At 39.7% G+C, this 19,747-nt stretch overlaps 2 protein-coding genes across 7 annotated transcripts in view; one reads left to right on the plus strand and one right to left on the minus strand.

The window, feature by feature from the left end:
• The window catches only part of Bcat (Branched chain amino acid transaminase), a 79,553-nt gene extending 70,861 nt beyond the window's left edge, over positions 1–8,692 (minus strand). Inside the window, exon 1 of the mRNA XM_076191435.1 lies at positions 8,567–8,692. Coding sequence (XP_076047550.1) covers positions 8,567–8,677 — 111 coding nt within the window. The 5' untranslated portion in view covers positions 8,678–8,692. The remainder of the gene's footprint in view (positions 1–8,566) is intronic.
• Positions 8,693–9,022: 330 nt separating this feature from the next.
• Xpac (DNA repair protein complementing XP-A cells homolog Xpac) overlaps positions 9,023–19,747 on the plus strand; it is a 29,139-nt gene continuing 18,414 nt past the window's right edge. Inside the window, exons 1-8 of one of the 6 annotated variants that reach the window (XM_076191447.1) lie at positions 9,023–9,062; positions 10,081–10,128; positions 10,934–11,413; positions 11,932–12,040; positions 13,597–13,724; positions 16,067–16,232; positions 16,348–16,465; positions 17,707–19,689. In XM_076191447.1, coding sequence (XP_076047562.1) covers positions 10,944–11,413; positions 11,932–12,040; positions 13,597–13,724; positions 16,067–16,232; positions 16,348–16,465; positions 17,707–17,858 — 1,143 coding nt within the window. In that variant the 5' untranslated portion in view covers positions 9,023–9,062; positions 10,081–10,128; positions 10,934–10,943 and the 3' untranslated portion in view covers positions 17,859–19,689. Of the gene's footprint in view, positions 9,096–10,080; positions 10,129–10,933; positions 11,414–11,931; positions 12,041–13,596; positions 13,725–16,066; positions 16,233–16,347; positions 16,466–17,706; positions 19,692–19,747 lie in introns of those variants that run through there. The other 5 variants (XM_076191451.1, XM_076191448.1, XM_076191446.1 and 2 more) reach the window with 5 other exon arrangements.

Consider the following 19,747-nt stretch of genomic DNA (forward strand, 5'->3'; position numbering starts at 1 on the left):
CCTCCTCATATGGCAGGAAATCAGTTTGGCTGCTGCTCTTTGCATTTTCTTTTGTAAGAGTCAACCGGTGTTGTCTCTCCATCCTTTTGGAGGTTCTGGAATCCTCTGGTGCCTTTCCATCTAACCACACATGCGTGCGCGCGCGCGCACACACACACACACACACACACACACACATTCCACATAGAGTAGTGGACACTTGGAACAAACTGGATAATGAAATAGTATGCGCAAAACCCATTCATGAGTTTAAAAGTAACCTGGACACTGCGAGATACAAAGGTGGGACACCACAAGCATAGCTCCCCTTCCCGCAAAATACAACTAGGTAAATACAAATAGGTAAATACACACACACACACACAGAAAAAGTCTAGATAAAATGAGATATGAAGACGGGACACCACGAGCATAGCTCCCCTTCCCGTAAAATACAACTAGGTAAACACACACACACATACAAACACACTACTCGTGGCGCAGTGGTAGAGTTCTCGGCTACCACTACGGCGGTCCGGGTTCGAATCCCACTCAGGCTGAAATTATTTCAGTATCGCTGCGCTACGAGTCGTTACTTCAACTTTGTGGGCGGGAAGTTGTGTGTATCTGTGTACTTGTAAGGTCACAGCAATAACCATAGATCGGTCATATATGAGCTCTGAACTCTCTTCCAGGAGGAAAATAGCTGTCGATCACGAGTCCAACACGTGATCCAAGACCGTGGTGAATCACACACACACACACACATGACCCTTTTACATCTGTAGTATAATGTCTCAACTACAAAATATGTCACTGGTTATTTTGTTGTCCTTGTTTTACAACACGTCCTTCCCAGACAGGCCACCGAAAACAGGACAAACGAACGTCCTTCTCGAGGTGTAAGCAGGACGGGGGGACAGGAGAGTGCTCGAAAGCAGGACATCTGGCCACCCTAATTGTGAGGTGGCCACAAAGGACAAAGGTTTACCTGATCGTAGGTTAATCGGATTCCCGGACAGCCTGCCCCGCCCCGAGCGAGCCGGAGACCGCCCCCATTCATTAGGACGGATTTCTGCCACGTATCCTCATCCGTAGTCTTCTTCACACTATTCCACACTCCGTTTCAACGGGTATCCACAAGGGGGGTAGTGTGGAAGTAAGCGTGATATACCTGGAGAAGCATTCAGTATGACCGGGTCATTAGGAAAATACATTATCTATCACCGTGTGAGAAAAATGGCAAGTTAAGTCGCGGGCACTTGCTCCAGTGTCCTGACCTGTGAAGGAAATGAGAGAGTGGCGGGGTGAGGGGGGGGGGTTACGTCGGGGTATGACGTATACCCCCGGAGCTCCCAGTGCCGTCAACAGGGTATTCAGTGACCATGTGTGATCCCCCACTCACTCACCCCCACCCCCTGAGGCACACACACACACACACACACATGAAAGAGAGGGTCGGATGGATTGTGTTTACCTGGACCTGGAAAATTATTTCGACAATGTGCCGCAAAAGGATTTTGGAAAACGTTAGAGGACTCGAATGGAGCATAATGGAATGGAAAAAAGATTTCTCGAATGAGAAGGACATCAGATCATTGGTGCAGATCCGTTTTGAGCAGCGTTTCCCAACCTGAAGTGCTGAAATAAATTATAGGGAAGTTTGGAACCGATGCATACTCGCACACTTTCCTTTATCCTTCTAGTGATAAGATATTAGTTAGTGGGTGCTGGACTTCTTAGACCTGACGACTACACAGGGTGCTAGGGTCGGAAAAGATTTGGAAAGGCTGGTTTAGATAGAGATGACGAGTGGAGTACCACAGGGCTTTGCATTCGCACCAGTAATGTTCTTGATGTGCATCAACCTCGTGATGAATGGAATAGGTAGGAATGTAGACTTATTTGTTGGCTGATGATGCCAAGGTCATGAAAAGAGGTGACAAGTGAAGAGGATCATAATTTGCTTCAGGAAGACACAGGAATGGGAATTCAGTGCAAAGAAATGTCAAAACTTTGGATATGGGTAGAAGCAAAAGAAAAAAAAAAGAAAAAAAATGGAATTTTAAAATGGATTATATACTAATCACAAAAGAAAAAAAAAGAAAAATAATAGAAATCTTGATTAGGGATGATCATCAATATGCTTTCCAAAAAGATGCGTTAATTTGTGGAACAAAAAAGAAAGAGAAACATTCTAGGCCAATAGCATAGCCTAAGGCAAAGTAGAGCAATTGAGACGGGACCTAACACCGTAAATTACATCCCCTTGTTCAATATCCCTACACTAGTAAGACAACCCAGTTTCTTCGCTATTTACAAGTTTAAGTTTACAAGTTGGCTTAAGGGGAAACTGTAATGTTATAACACATTTGTAAATGTACACTTTAAACCCGCTATCGGAGAAATAATATCAGAAGTACAGGAAAACTGTATATTTCGAGGACTACAGATAGTAGTCGAAATATACAGTTTTCCTGTACTTCTGATATTATTTCTCCGGTAGTGGGTTTAAAGTGTACAAGTTGGCTTAAGATTAAATCTCAACACGGACGCAAGTTCAATGTATTTTTATCATTATGTTTTTGTTTTTTTAATGTTGAAATATGTAGGTTGTTTGTAAGCTGGGCACGTTCTATGTGATAAGATGTTGGTCTGCCACGCGTCTCGGAGATTTACAAGAATTGTGATGGACACACAAACGCGCGGTTCAATGTGAAACGAAGCGATGCAGGGCGAGGCGAGCAAGGCGATAAAAGGAAAGCGATATAATGCTAAGCGATGCTGAGCAAGGAGAGAAAAAGCAAAACGACGCAAAGCTATGTCCCTCAGCAAAGACCTTGTGTCTGGTAGTCGGGAAGAGGTGCGTGTGTGAGTGTGTGTGTGTGTGTGAGTGAGGGGGGAGGGGGTGTATAATGAGTGACCTTGACCCACTACAGTTCACGTGAGAGAATGGGAACCGAGCCAGACGAGGCCCTTAAGGTCAAGATCGTTCTTCGACGGCCTTAAGGTCACTCTCCCCCTCCCTCCCTCCCACTCGGGACCGCGTGGTTAACCGCTATATATACATATACAAAAGGCTTTTTCCCCCTTACATGGGGGGTAGCCAAAAGGAAAAAGGCATAGAAAAACCACTCCCACCCATTCCATTTCCTATATATTCCACTCCCCTCCACCCTCCCTTTTATCTTGGCACCTCCTGGATGACAGGTCGTATATAGGCCAAATATACATATAGGCCAAAATAAAATCGCCTGACGACATTTGGAATAACAACAAGGTAGGATCATATGATGAAATGAAGAATCGTCACCCCAGACTTCGACAGGGTGACAATTCTTCATGTGGGCTATCCTAGGGTGACAATTCTTCATGTGGACCATCCTAGGGTGACAATTCTTCATGTGGGAAATCCTAGGGTGACAATTCTTCATGCGGGCCAAGGGTGACAATTCTTCATGTGGGCTATCCCAGGGTGACAATTCTTCATGTGGGCTATCCTAGGGTGACAATTCTTCAAGCGGGCTATCCTAGGGTGACAATTCTTCATGTGGACCATCCTGGGTTTACGATTCTTCGGTTGTATAAATTGATGACAATAAGCATAACGCTCATTCAACCTAACCTAATTTTATTCCACCTTTGATATTCGGCGTACTGGGGTAACATTTCTTCAGGTGGGATCTCATGTAGTAAAGATTCTCCATGTGGGCGTTCTGGGGTGACAATTCCTCGTGTGACCCACAAGGTAAGGATCACAATGTATAGAAGGGGTTTAAGATGAGGTGGAGGTATTGCTAATAGGGGCTTACCTACGGCCGAAGCCGATGGCATTGCCCTTAAGCATAGTCCCACTCCTGACTCTAATTCCGACCCCACACTCAACCCTTATCCTAACCCGATTCCTAGTCCAAATCCTGTCCCTAACGCTTAATTCCCTCGCCTCAGCGCCCGCAAATGACGTCTGCCCGTGAGCGGCCTTGTGCGAGTTCCCTTCAAGAAAGATTAATTATTATCGAGAGTGCCAAGATCGAAGGCGGAAGCGTCGTCACGTGACTTCGGGTTCTGGGAGCGTGAAGAGGGACACCGTTGACCCTCAGGTGAATAAAGTCACCCGGCGGTACCTGCTCGAGTGAAAGAATAGATTCTGCCCAGTACGGAACCCAGGCTTAATCCAGCTGACTCGAACCTTCTGGTGTCTTGAGGGTTTCCCTATCAGCTGAATAAAGCCGTCTGACTGTAGATAGCGTGAAACACGATCAACTTTACGGTCGTTGAAGTTTTCCTTGTTTTCTAACTGAATTGACCCGAAATCACTGTTGTTGAAGTTTTCCTTGTTTCCTAACTAAATTGACACAAAATCACTGTTGAAACGGAAATGCAGTAATTGAATTGCCACGAAGCCCGTGTTCTAACGGAAATGCACTCTACAGGGCATTGGGATGCAATATGAGCCTAAAAATCAACTTCCTAGACTCTCACTTGGACTTTTTCCCTGCAAATCTTGGCGCCGTCAGTGACGAGCACGGTGAGAGGTTTCACCAGGACAATTCTGAACATGGAAACCCGGTACCAAGGGAAGTGGAGCTCTTCAATGTTGGCTGATTACTGTTGGACACTAAAATGGGATCTCCCACAAGCAAAATGCCATCGAAAATCATACGTTTCTACATTCTAAAGGAAAATTTAATTGAAATGCCAGCCTTATTTATTAGTCATAATTGTTTAAAATTTAACATGCTATCACAGAAAAACTGTGCCCGATAAATTCTGAAAACATATTTGAAATCAGCAGAAAAAATCTATCAAGTTCACCTCCTTTTGGGACAGGTATTATAATAAATTTTGCTGACCAGTGTAATCAGACTGTAAATCATACATGATTATTCATTTCTATAACTTTTAAAAAACTGTGTTGATATAATACAGTCTAATACTGTTAACCAAACAAAATTGTATTTATTAACACGAATAGGTATACTGGCATAGATGTTTGTGAAAAACGACGCAGGTACAATGTTCATGAATTAATATCCAATCATCCGTCGTCTTTATAATCAAGGTAACATGCGTCAGTGATTTCTGGGTACAATAAGTACCAAAAGGATCCACTATTCCTCTTCATTCTTGATTATATTACCCCGTCGACAGCGGTAACTTATATTGGTCCTGTTATTTCCGTCGCGATAGGATTGTTTGCGCAACAGAACCCCATAAAAAAGCAACCTGCGTTATCCCAGATGCATTTCCTTTGTTTTTATCAAAGAGGATGTTAACGTCATCTGTTGGTTATATGTATGTCGGTAATAACACTTACTGACGTTATAAAAAACGTACTAGCAAGGTTTTATGATGAATGCATTTCTGAATATTTATGGCAGAGGAAATTTAGACGGGGATGTAAATTTGAGCTCTTAATCTTCTGACGAAGGGAAGTCCTTTGTGACGAAACGACAGGAATTCAAAATCCCGTGATATTATATCTTCTTTTAGTCCCCTTCGTCATAAACCTCGAGATTCTTCGGATCTTACTAGTCGCGTGTTTGTTTGGGATCTGCTCACACATAAAACTCATTTCGTATTTTATTTTACATAGTGTGACGTCATCATTCGTGGTATGATTTCGAAAAAAGAAATGTGTTACAGATAGTAGAATGCTTTTAACGTTCTGAAACAGCGTCCAGATTCTTCTAGGAGTTTGTAAAATAAATGATCGTATGCAAGTTAGCAAGTAGGATTCAGAGTTTGAACATTTCACAAACTTTGACTTTTCAGCGCATTTTTTCTGTTTCTTCATCAAGGCATTTTGGGATGTAATAAACAGAATCTTGCTCACACCCTGCAGCCTGGTCCATGAAATGCCTTAACGTTCTTCCGATTAAGAACACACAGTACTTTTTTCTTCTGAACCGACTTATATAGCCCTTTTCTGTACAAATATATTTTGCAAATGCGCTCTGTCTTTCTGTCCATCCACTGGGAGACGTGTTGTCTTCCTCTTATATTTTTCCATCTCTCTTCTATGACCTAAGGATTCCCGGGCAGTTTGAAGACGCCTTCAAAACTTCGATGTGGCATGGTCTTCATTCGTTATATTTCTGAATCATCTTTCTACGGACCTTCTGTTTATATGTTTATTACTCTTTATTTGTTTGCCTGTTTATTACTATGTTTACTTGTTATTCTTAATGTATCTATTTGTTTATATTACTCTATTTGTTAATCTTAATATCAAAAATAAATCATACGAAAATCGACTAAAACACATGAATCTGTTTTCCCTAAAAAAAGCGTAGACTCAGAGGTGACTTGATACAGATCTTTAAGATTTTAAAGGGAATTGACATCAAAAGTGACAAAATTTTCACATTTAATGAGAATCAGACAAGAAACAATGGTCTCAAACTATCCGGAAATAGATTCAATTTAGAAGTATGTAGAAACAACTTTGCCAACCGTGTAGTAAATGAATGGAATAAACTTCCTGCACAGGTAGTGCAATGTAGTTCAGTTCGAAGCTTTAAGAATCAGTTAGATAAATACCTAAGTAAGATGCTGTAATGGTTATAATTTATCTTATATTATTTGTTTTTGTTTTGTTATAATTTGTCTGTCTGATTTTCATTTATTATTAGTTATATGTCAATTTATTATTATTTACTATTTACCTGTTTGTTTATTATTTAACTATACCTATGCATTTATTTATGTATTATATTTGTTATTTACATTATTATAGTTTTTATTTATTGTTTTATTATTAATATGATTTTTTTTCGCATCCGACCTAGATATGGATCAAAAGGTCTCCTGTCGGCATGCTCCGCCTTTGTAATCCTTTACTTATCAATTTTATCTGCTCTCTGAAATGCTTGCGACGAAAAAAAGAGGGCGAGTTGCATCACAAGTTGTTCAGTGGGAGAATGACCTTACGAGTATATCTGCCAGAAGAGGAACCTGCTCCCAGCTCTACATCGTCAAACCAGAGACCAAGAAGGAAAAAAAAAAGAAAAAAAAAGAAAAAAAAAAAAAAAACGGGATGCGGCCATAACTGAAAGCGAAGCTGGACTGACGGACCGCCACGGAGGCTGCTTCGAGGACAGTCACTGAACAATACTCCCTCCTTGACGGAGTGACGTCACTAACGGTACTCTATGCCAAGACGCCCCCCGCCCTTCCGCTGCCTACACCCTCAGCTGAATGAAATCGTCTGGCGTTGATCAGAAATGAATACATAAAGTGCCTCATCACAGGGATGCCAAAGTGTTTCATTTTCCTCGCTTGGCATTTTGACTATATTTTGGATATCGTCAGGCTATTCCATTCGTCTATGCAACATTCCCTGTGGTAGCAAAAGGTTTACACTCATTAAGCATTTGAAATATATATATATATATATATATATATATATATATATATGAATTTGTGAGTTATTCCACAGTTTAATTATCCATACTTCATAAAAAAATATTCAATTGTTATTATTCTTAATACTTCATTTTCATTCATACCTTGCTGTGAGCAACGTTGTTGCTGGTCTTAGGCAGTACCCACTGCGAAATATGGACATCTGAGCAGTAAAACTCAGTTCTTTTTAGATTAAACTTTATTTTTGTGAAAGAATTGTTAGTGTAGAAGTTACTGAATAATAACATAAAAGAACGAGGTTCCTGATGATATCACATAATCTGACTGCCGTAGTCTGTGGCAGTTTACTGGCATAACAAGAACATAACTGGGTTGGAGTGATCTTTCGCTTGACATTGCGAGTTATATAATATCACACAAATAATACTTCGCTTTTCTTACTCATCGTATACGAGTCAATTGGTTCATTGTGGGATTAGTATGTTTTTTTCTAGTTACTGTCAGACGATTTCATTCAGCTGTTGAGAACCCATCCTTACTGAACAGGTTAGAACGCAAACATTAGAATGACGCCGGCCACCACGGAGGATTTCCGCGCCCTCCTCGTCCAGGGGAAATGGCCAAGCATCTCTCCCTCCAGGAAGCGAAGACCTCTCAGGCCTAATGGACAATCAACAGGTTCCAGGGTCTTAAACCACCACGTCACACCTGCTTCCTCTACCCACACCCACACAGACAACTTAGGACGAAGATCGTCTAACAGCCACGGGGTTAAACCCAAGTCTAGCAGGTTTACGACAAAGTTGTCTGCACAGAGCTCCGCCGACACTACAAAACCTCTGCTGTCCGGCAGAGATGGGGTCTTGTTTAGATGGTCTCCGTGAGGATACACGCCTAGACATGTAATACCGTCCGCGATCATCACTTTGGTATGCAATATGCCTTCAATCATTTCCTCAAACATAAACCGGGGACTGTGTGCACGTATTAGACTTTTCCTGTCGTGACGTATACATATCATTTGAATATATTGAATAATCTCTCTTCTCCGATCACGCATGGCGTCAGTTAGTCGTGTATAGGCTGCATGGGATACATGTATATCAAGCACTTTTAGTTTCATCAACCAGAAGTGTAAAGAGCTTAGAAGATGATTCCATGATTTACACACTCTCGACACTTGTGTTATTAAATATAGCGTTGGAAGATGGACCAATACCTGACAGAGCACTTCCTCCGGTATCTGGAATCTTTTGGTATCAAACTCGGGACATTCACTATCCTTATCTAAAGACTTTCTTAGTACGATTACACTTTCTTTGTTTCCCATTTTGCTCGTCGTCGTTGTGTAACACGAAAATTATTGTAAGTGGAAAGTTTATATTCCGTGTGATTCGTTCATGAAATGATTTCTCATTGTGAGTCCCATTTCGTCAATTTTTATTATTACTTTACAACCTAAATGTCACGAATCCTATAGGTGTTGTTAACTTCATAATGTGTTCGAATTTTATTGATATTGGACAATATATATTACATACGTTTAATTTGCGTCGATCATGGAACGTATTTCTTAGATTTTTATAACTGTATTTTAACCAGATCGTAAAGAATATTAATAATCATATTACTTTTGGTAAGAAATTATGAAACGACTTGCTCGAACAAGTTGTTTGAAAATATAAACAAGCGGGAAGCTAGACGGGAGGAAATAGGTTAGGATGCTAGAATTTTGGGCTTAAAGACAGGTTAGATTAGAAATAAGACATCATTTACACCAATAACACATTACCATTAGTAAAGCTAAACATATTTGGGTGTACCCATGTTTGTGAACGGTGGAACAACTATTTTGATTGATCAAGACTTCTGTCTTCAGAGACTCCACATAAAATTTTATATTCACTATCTTACTAGTGTACAAAGTGAAATTAATGCACAATAAAGAGCACAAATTATCTGTATACCGTAATTGTCTCATTATCATAGTGCCTACAAGTAACATCTAGGACTACACTGAGAACTTATCTACATGTTAGACCGTAATAAGTTATTTCAGATCATGAGTACAGGAATTCTAGAAGTCCCTTTTTATGAACATGAATTACTCCCCCAGCCCTTATAGTAATAGTGCTAAAAAATACTGTGTCATGTAAATGTTACAGATGTCAGATAATCCCAGTATTTTGCGTTAACATTCATAAAGATACATCTCATTTGGGGAGTAATGTGTTTTGTCCTGAACTTGATTTGTCAGGAAGGATTGAATTAATGGTACAATGTCTATTTTTTTTTCTTCCCCTATCACCAATGGTAGGGTTTGGCTGTTCTGTTTCACTGTATTATAGCGTATGCTACAGTTTGGTAAATGCATATATACACTTTGATCACAAAACAAACACTTCTTAATAGACTACCAGACTATACCACCAAACACCCCCAGAAATCAACCTAATGGAGAGAGCATTCCCACAATAAGCCAAAATGAGCTAGCACGCCTGTGTTCAAGCTGTCACTCCACACCAAACAGTTACAACAAGGAATTAGTTTGGCAACGGGCACCAATTACTCAACCATTAATTACCAATCACACATTGATTTTGCTTCCATGATATCATCCCAGCCTTCTTAATACTTATACTATGATATTTAGATTTTAGTTACAATGTAAGATTTCAAGATAAGTTGAAATCAAGAGTAACTAATTTTAAATTAATCTATTCATTGCCTCAGGTCTGTTGGAGGAGATCCAATTCCCAGGTAATTGAGAGTAACCACCAGGTAGGCCCATAGGTAATAGGTAGCCCCACAGTTATTTATTTTGTTCATTAACACTGATGAAGATAAACATGACCTCAAACAGTGATCATTAAATTTTGATTTGTCCAGTACAGTCACATGTGTAACTTGACTCACCCATACTTTGAAAACTTATTGATTAATTTGTATGTGGTATATTATGCAGACAAGTAAATGACTTTTAAATGAAAAGGATAGACAAAGGAAGATTTAATCTGACCTAATGGACTGTAGTTTACTGAAACTTCTTTCCTTGTGGATAGTCTTGCACGGTTTGTCGTGATATAAAGACTAAAACAACTTTTTTCTTGGTTTCTCCATTACTTCACACCAAATTGTCTTACTTGATGTAATTTACACCTGTATAGGAACTCCTGCTCTAGATGTAAGCACATTGTAGTACACTGTTTTACATGTATTCTTTCCAGATGCTAACTCAAAGTCTCTTTACTGAGTGGCCTATGGGCTGAACCAATGATTATGGCCAGTTTCTTTAGGGCCACACCTCTCCTCCAAGAGAGAACTAGGGCAAATGATTTGTAATTGATCCTATGTTGTTTTGAACTTTTATTTATAATCTTGTTCACTATTCCCATCAGTGATATGAACTGAGTTTTATACAATTATTTAACCCATGTGTGTTTTCATCATTATATGTTTAGACTAGGGCTTGTAGGACTAGATTTTTTCCATGGTCAGGTTTTGTCATATATTATTTCTGATTTACATTTTTTTCTATAATTATTATTATTATTTGGGTATACATATGTATTATCATTATTTTTAGAGCTTGGATAATGGCTTCACTTCAAAGAAAACGGAGTTTATTTGATTCCTCGGATGAGGATGAAGAACCTCAGAAGTCAACATCAAAGGGTAAGACTGCCAAGACTCGTGGTGGTTCTTCAGTGGTTAGGAAGATGTCAGGAAAGTCCTCCAAACAAACACAACACAAAACATCAATGAAAAACAATAAAGAGTGCAATAAAGGAGCCAAGTTGAAGACATCTGGAGAGCACTCTAAACAAGCACAACTCAAAACAACGGTGGAAAACAGCACAGGACATGAAGAAGTAGTAGAAGTGCAAGCATCAGGTGATGACAAAGAAGCACAGCTCAAAACACCAGAGAAAAGTAGTACAATACCTGATCAAGCAAAAATAGAGCTGAGTCCAGCACAAAGGGCAAGGATAGAACAAAATCGGCAGAAGGCTTTACTTATAAAACAGGAGAAAGCAAATAAGAGATTGTCTCCTCAGAAGAAAGAGTAAGTATATGTTAGAATCATGAATTTATCATTAGACAATTAATCTCTGCCACTTATTAGATTTCGTTCTGGATAACACCTGATAGTTTTCTTCAGCTGAGGGGATTAAGAGATTAAAGCCATTTTGTTTACAGATACCATGTAGTTGTTACAGTATCTCATTTCCTTTCCTTATTGCATGAAATTGCAAATTTCTTTAAATTAGATGCTTTAAGCACTTGCAGTATATTGTCTATTAGGTAACTTAATCTAAATAACAGGAAATACCATTGTGTATGGAAGGAGTTAATCAAGATAAGATTTGACTCACTAGCAATGGTGGAAATCCATGAAAATGAATGAAAGGGGAAAGGGAAATCTGTAAAAATTTCTTTGAAGAAACCGGAGTGAATGGAAAAATGCCACTCAGTAGACAGTGGGTAAAAATTTTTAAATTAATATTTTCTCATAAATGAGAATAAAGAAATGGGTTGGATAGTTGTTGACTTGTGTTCATATGTATTCCTCTCATTTTTCAGAGATTCAAAACAGAAAGTGCTGCACATCGATAATGTTAAGCTGATTGACACAGGTGGAGGATTCTTTATAGAGGAGAATGATACACCAGATGCTGACATGGAAGCAGCTGTAAGCTCCCCAAATTTTTAATTATATGTCTGTCTATAAACCAAGGGCATCTTCCTCCTTATAAGGGAGGTAGCCAGTCAAGGCATGCACCCAATACCATCCACTATCCATCGTAGCTCCTCATGCATGAAGGGTCATCCCTGTCTCCTGCCCACTGCCTGGGCTAGAAGCAATGCAGCAAGATGGTTATCTGTAGCACTGCCTAAGATATATTCCTGGCTTTTCATTAATACCTCCTAGACAAATTCACAATATTTTTCCACTGACCTATAGGCTGAACCAGCAGCTGTAGCTGGTTTCTTGAGGGTCACAGGTCGCCTGCAAAAAATCATTCAGTCAATCCATTGCCCCAGATCTCTTTTGCAGGAGAACCATGTTACCCATGCCCCCATGTTACCAGCAACAGCTACCAGATTTACCCATAAATCACTCAAGGAAGAAGTATTATGCTGTTTGTTCACATATTTTTTTTAAATCACCAACAGCAGGTATTGGCAACTGTTGGGCTTGAGAGATGAATGTCCTAGAGAATTATCACCCTTCCACTCATTTACAAAACCCATCAACACCCTCACCTCCACGTAGATTTATGTGACATTCTGTTTCTGGATTAGGACCTCTCTCTGTCAACTTTGAATGTAATTCCTGCACCTTTTCACATGAAGAGAGGTTGCAATTTGTGACTGCTCTCCACCTGCTACTGTAAACCATACATACATACATATACCAAAGGATTTTCCCCCTTACACAGGGGGTAGCCAAAAAGAAAATGGCATAGAAACCACTCCCACCCATTCCTTTTCCTTTATATTCCACTCCCCTCCACCCTCTATCCTCCCTCTTATCTTGGCACCTTCTGGATGATGGGTCATCCCTACATCCTGTCCACTGCCCTGGGCCAGAAGCAGTGTCGCAAGACACAGCACATCCACAGCAAGGCTGCTTCATAAATTCAGTGACCCCCCCCCCCTCTCCATCCCCTCATGCAGAAAAAGAGAAGACGGGGAGAAATCCCTTTGGGCTGCATCAAATTTATTTGTCATACATACTTCCTCACTCCCATCCCCCACCCACTCCCCCTCATGCATCACAGCATCATCCATACACAACCCTTCTCCATTCACCCCTATCCTCTGTCCTCTATAAACCAGCAATGTGGAAACAGTCTCACACTAATACAACAGACAACAGTTTAATGTTTCTTCACAGAGGTCTGTGGGAGGGCTCAGGACTATTCCCAGCCTCTGTGGGGCAACAGATGAAACTTGGACAACAATCATTATTATTTCTAAGACAGTTGTACACTTATATCTTAGTTGTGCACACAATGAAAACTTGTTTTTGCACTATAGATACCATACTTTAGTAGACACCTGTTTTTATATTTCCTATAACTAATTTGTTGCATTTAGTAAGTCGAATGATATGATCCATTCTCAATGACATTTATTTATATAAGTCCTGTAATGGGATAAATGTATATGAATATTTTACTACAATTTTATTTCCTGCAAATATATTTTTGTAGTTGTAAATCTCTTGTGATGTCTTTTCAGATGAAATTAGTTGACGAGCCTGCCCCATTATTTGAGGAGGACCGTCCCTTTTGTGAGGAATGTAACCAGCCTTTCAATAATTCATTTCTGTTTCATAACTTTGACCATCCTGTTTGTGATCAGTGCAGGTATGCACACCAACCTGCAGTATTATAATGATAATTGTTGCCTCAAGTTTCTATCTATATATCAGAAGTCTTCTTCCCCCTTATAAGAGAGGTAGCCAGCCTGGGCAGGCATCCAACCTACACCCATTTGCTTCCCATTTAAGAATCTCTTAGCTCCTTGTAGGCGAAGACCCAACCCTGCCCCTTGACCCACTTCCTGGCTCAGAGGCAATGCAGCAAGACACAGCACCTCCACATTAGGGCCTCACAACTGAAGCTGGTTTACCCCTAGCACTTAATTTACATGTCAACCCTCCTCATCAGACCCTCATGAATAAATAGAGAAGATGAGAAATTCCTTCAGGCCAAATCAGTTTTGTCATCCATTCACAACCATTCTCTACTCACATGTTTTTTCGCTCACTCCTGCCCTCTCCCTTCCCTGCTCAGCAGACATTCCCCTTTTACCCAAGGGCCCCTTCACCCCATCCATCCATCCCATTCTCAGTCTTCCCCCAAAGTTCACTCCATCCACTTCTGCCCTCCACACTCTTTTTGGTTGTCTTTCTTCACTTATTCTTTCTATATGTCCAAACCATCCCAGCATTCTTTGATCAATCCTTTCTACCAGCTCCCTTTCTACATGTGATAATAATAATAATAATAAGTTTATTTAGCAATGAATCAATATACATGAAGTGGAGATAATGAAAAGAACACATAGTTTGAAATAACAATTACAATTGCCAAGGATGACACAAAAAAGCATGTAAGCTTATTTCCACCCCATTTCATTTATCATTCCATCCTTGTAACTCCACCATATTTCTCAAACACATTTAAATTCCTCTCTGCTTCCCTTGCATTCCAAGCCTCTGTTTCATAAAGTGTCATAGGCATAATTGTCCTTTTCATGTATTCTCTTCTTTGCATCCCTCCTGAGATACTTATTTGCCGTGACACTTTTCACTTCCCCGAGACATTTACTTGTTTCTCACTCTACAGTTTACCTCTGCCTCCACTCCTCCATTCCCTGCTACATGTCACCCTAAATACTTGCTATCCACTTTCTCTAACCTCTCTCCTTTAAAACTTAACTCCAACTCACTGCCACCCTCATCCCTTACTTTTACTCACATCAAGTTTCAACTTTCAACTATGACATACTTTCCCGAATTCTGTCACTAAATGCCTTAAAATCTCCTCTGACCCAGCCACAAGGACAGTACCATCTGCAAACAATAAATGGCTCACCTCCCACTTCTCTCCATTTTCACTAACATCTCCATTCCTGTGCCCATCATTTACCTCCTGTACTACCCCATCCATGTACCCATTGAACAACCATGGTGACATAACACAACCCTGGTGCAACCCCACTTCCATCCCAAACCACTCACTCTCAGCATTCCCAACCCTAGTACAAGCTCCACTGCTCACATAAAAGCTTTTGACTGCCCTCAACAGCTGGCACCTTTTCCCATGTATCTGGAGCACTGCCTACAATTCCTTCCTACATACCACCATTGGCCTTTTCTAGATCCATAAAGGCCCAAAAAACATCCTTACTTTTTGCCAAAACCTTCTCACATATCTGCTTTACCACAAAAATTGGATCCATGCATCCTCTTCATTTATCTAAACTGACATGGCTACTTCCCAAGTACTCCCTCTTTTCTTCTCCTAATCAATTCAGTTACCCTCCCATATGCCTTTACATTTATCTAAACCCACACAGTTACTCCCCAATTACTTCCTCTTTTCTTCTCCTAATCCTTTCAGTTACCCTGCCGTATGCCTTTCCAACTACACTCAACAAACTGAAACTTCTAAAAAATGCTATATTCATATATGTCCCCTTTTCCTTTGTAAAGCATACATACATATACCAAAGGCTTTTCCCCCTTACACTGGGGGTAGCCAAAAAGAAAAAGGCATAGAAACCACTCCCACCCATTCCATTTCCTACATATTCCACTCCCCTCCACCCTCCTCCCTCCCTCTTATCTTGGCACCTCCTGGATGACAGGTCATCCCTGCATCCTTTGTAAAGCAGAACTATAAAACTTTTCTTCCAGTCCTCTGGTACATTGTCCCCCTATAGGCACATATTAAATCCACTATAACCAGTCTTCCTATTTTCAGACATTCCACATGACATCCATCTGTCCCAGGTGTTTTACCAGCTTTCATAAATTTCAATGCTCTTTGAACCTCATATTTTCAGTTATCCTTTCATCATCCATTTGAAATTGAGATTTAAATGGTTGTTATTTTACCAGTAATATATTGTTACAGTTACATATACTATATAAGTTTCACTGAATTAATTATGCTTCATAAGACTTTTTTGTCTTATTCAGAGATGATAGAGATAAGCACATGCTCATCACCAGAACAGATTCCAAAACTGAATATCTCTTAAAAGATGTGGACTTTGATCAAAGAGAACCAATTTTGAAGTTTGTCACCAGAAGGAACCCCCACAACCCAAGATGGGGAGACATGAAGCTATACCTTAAGCTTCAGGTATGAGTAGTACACCATGCCCATGTTTATCCGAGTTGATATACCCATGCATATTCCTAGTTCTTATGAACAAGCAGGATTAATGTGTGCCATAAATATGTATGCTCCATTTCAGGTTGAAAAGCGAGCCCTTGGAGTATGGGGATCAGAAGAAGCATTGGAGGAAGCTTTAGAAAAGAAGGAGGATCAGAGGGAAAAAACTAAGAAGAAGAAGTATGAAAAGCAATTGAAAGGTTTGTTTGTTGGTGTATTTGCAAGATATAATTTAGTATATACATACATATATCAATGACTTTTTCCCCCATACAAGGGAGGTAGCCAAAGTCAAAGGCATAAATCCACACCAACCCATTTTATCCCCACATACTACATTCCCACTCATCACCCCTCCCTCCCTCCCTCTTCTCTTGGCTCCTCCTGGATGATGGGTCATCCCTCCATCTATCTCACCCACTGCCCTGGGTCAGAAAGCAGTGCAGCAAGACACCACACATCCACAGCAAGGCCACTTCATTTAAAAAGCCCTTGGTGTATGATGTATATGTATGCTTTGAGTTACACTGATTGGAAACCCACGGTCTTTCAGTAGATGGGAAAGGTCCTTGTACCCTTCCATAGATCTCTCTGAGAAGGAATTTTGGATTGTTCTCAATATTGTATTAGTGTGAGGCTATTCCTCAATATATGTCACCAGCTTATAGTACAGTAGTAGGAGAGGAAGCTCATTGCCTGAGCAGGTTAGGGCATTGTTACATGTGGTAAAGTTAGAGGGGATGGTGGTTCAAACCCTGCCAACAGCGAAGTTAAAAAAAGGGCATGGCTCATTAAATTCCAGGCTACAAAGTCCTTTGTAAGGGGTTGTCCTAGCCTCTCAATAGGGGAAATATATGATGTAAAGCTACATCATCATCATTATCATCATCATCATCATCAGTAGGAGAGGAGCCATCACTAATGGGGGAATTACAAAGTTTAAAGAAAGATTGTGGGCCCATTCTAAAGTTTGAGAGCTCTGTTGATGGAGGAGAATGTTGATAGGTTTAGTTGACAGGCAATAAGGAAGTAATTCTCTCTGACTTCTGTTTCTCAAGACCACAGTTGATAAGTTTATTCTTTTCTTCTTCTTCATCTTCTTCTTTCCTTCTTCCTCTTTCTCTTCTTCTTCTTTCTTTTCTTTTCCTTCTTTTTCATCTTCCTTCTCTTCTTCCTTCTTTTCTTCCTCCTCCTCCTCCTCCTCTTCTTCTTCTTCTTGTATGATTATTGTTTCTTTCATGTTTTAATAGTGTGTTTTTTCTGACATTGATGAAAAGTATTGTAAATCACCAGAAATTTCCTCTGCTACAGAGATAACGTACGAGTATCTTAATTTTGTTTTTAGTTATGCAATGTATGGTTCATTGTAAATTACCGAGAATGTGCAGTTATGTATAAGGCATAATTATAATTTTTGCAATTTCTTTACTTTTATTTTCAGAACTGAGAATGAATGTACGGAGCAGCTTATACACAAGATCCAATAAAGTGCATGAACATGAATATGGGGAGGAAGAGTATTTGGAGGAGGAAGATGAGTACTGTAAAACATGTATCTCTTGTGGACATCAGCTTAAGTATGATAAGTTGTAGTTGCATTTAGTAATGTCTAGTGTACATAGATTTTAAGGAATCCATAGATGAGTAGCCATACTTGCTCCAGATGATATAACATAAGAATCAGTGAATTGGTATCCAACTTTAGGTTGACCCCAAATCATTGTAAAGGTATCTTTATCAGGGCTCTGAAGATCCATGTTTAATTAATTTAATTACTGTTTATACCTGCCATTGCTTATTATTTCGTATGTGTAAAAATATATATATACAATGAATTAGATGCAGTGGTAGATTTCTTGAAATAACAAAAGAAAAGGTAAGATTTTAGAAGAGGAAATTATTGACCATGGGAATCTTTTTTATAGGGGTATACTGGGAACATGATGACAGAGACAAATATAAACAGTACAAATATTTTTTTTAGAAATAGAGTGAATAAGCAAATATGTACCAAAGGCCCTTTCCTCCTAGGGGAACGGCCAAGTCAAAGCATATATACAGTAAACCCTTGATATAACAGATGATATGGGGACAGGGGTCTGTCGTTATACCCGAAGATCCATTATAACCGAGGATCCATTATATCCAATGGAAATACTGGACAGATCTGTTATATCCCGAAGTTTGTCTGGTATTAGAAATTAGTAGGATTAGAAATTACAGTAAACCCTCAATATAATGGACGATATGGGGACAGGGGTCTGTTGTTATATCCAAAGATCCATTATAACTGAGGATCCCTCACTATAATGGATGAAAATCCGTCATAGCGAGGGTTTGTCCAGTCAGATTTTTTGTCCATTATATTTGATATCTGGTATATTGAGATCCGTTATATCGAGGGTTTACTGTACACACTAGAAGAGATCACATCTAGTTGAAGCTTCAGATAGATACAGTTTCAACTGCCCTCAAGGAAAAAAAATCAACTTAGGTATTGGGTATCCAGAAAGGAGCCTCAAGGATCAAAAGTAATTTTTAGAGCATAAAATTGGTGGTTCCCACTTTGCTTATTTTACTCATTAATTTATTTCCATATGCATTCCTCTATTCACTACCACTCCATTCACTGCCTCATGCAAACCCAAGTACTTAAAACTCTTCACTTCTTCAAGCGTCTCACCCCTCACCCTCACATTCAGTATGCCAAGGACCAATGAAAGGTACCTGCATTTGGTGGTCCTGCAAGATGGACAGGGAATCTGCCCATTTTCAAAACTCATTAACCCCATCACCTCCATCATTAGGTGCCACCCTGAGGGGATGACACTCCATCTCCACACTGGGCCCAAGATCTCTCTCTATTAAATTAAACTTTTACCCACATGAGGAACTTACAACCAGTGACTGCTCTCTTCTGTTGCATACCATTTTCAGCCAGTGTAAATTGGAATATAGACCCTCCTGAAATTGGCCTACCCCTATAGAAAATGGACCCTGCACTTAAATATGCATTCATTGTCATTTATACTGAGGTTAGGGTTGGTTATGTTGGGATCCCTCTCTGGTTTTCCCTCAACTTGTGAATTGTCTGGCAAGATCATGTTTGTTGGTAACATGAATGAACACTCAACCTGTGTTATGTTAAATATATTAAGCACTGATCAGCTGATTCTATCAGTGAAGTTTGTTTCATTGCCAATATTGTACATTTTGTACATATTTTAATAAACAATACTTAATAATAAAAATTTTATATGTTATCTTTTTATTAAAAGAAAATAGTATTTTAAGTGGAGGCTCCATTTCCCATAGGGGAGGTCCATTTTCTATCTCACACCACTGACATAGAAACAGTCCCACGCTGATACAACACAAACAGCAGTCCAAAACTTCTTCCCAGAGAGATCTGTGGGAGGTTCTGAGGACCATTGGCAGCCACTATGGGGCTGCAGATTAATTGAATCAACATGCTACCCTCA

The sequence above is a fragment of the Oratosquilla oratoria genome, chromosome 10, assembly GCF_046742065.1.
Source record: "Oratosquilla oratoria isolate Oo_2021 chromosome 10, ASM4674206v1, whole genome shotgun sequence".
Classification (NCBI taxonomy): Eukaryota; Metazoa; Arthropoda; class Malacostraca; order Stomatopoda; family Squillidae; genus Oratosquilla; species Oratosquilla oratoria.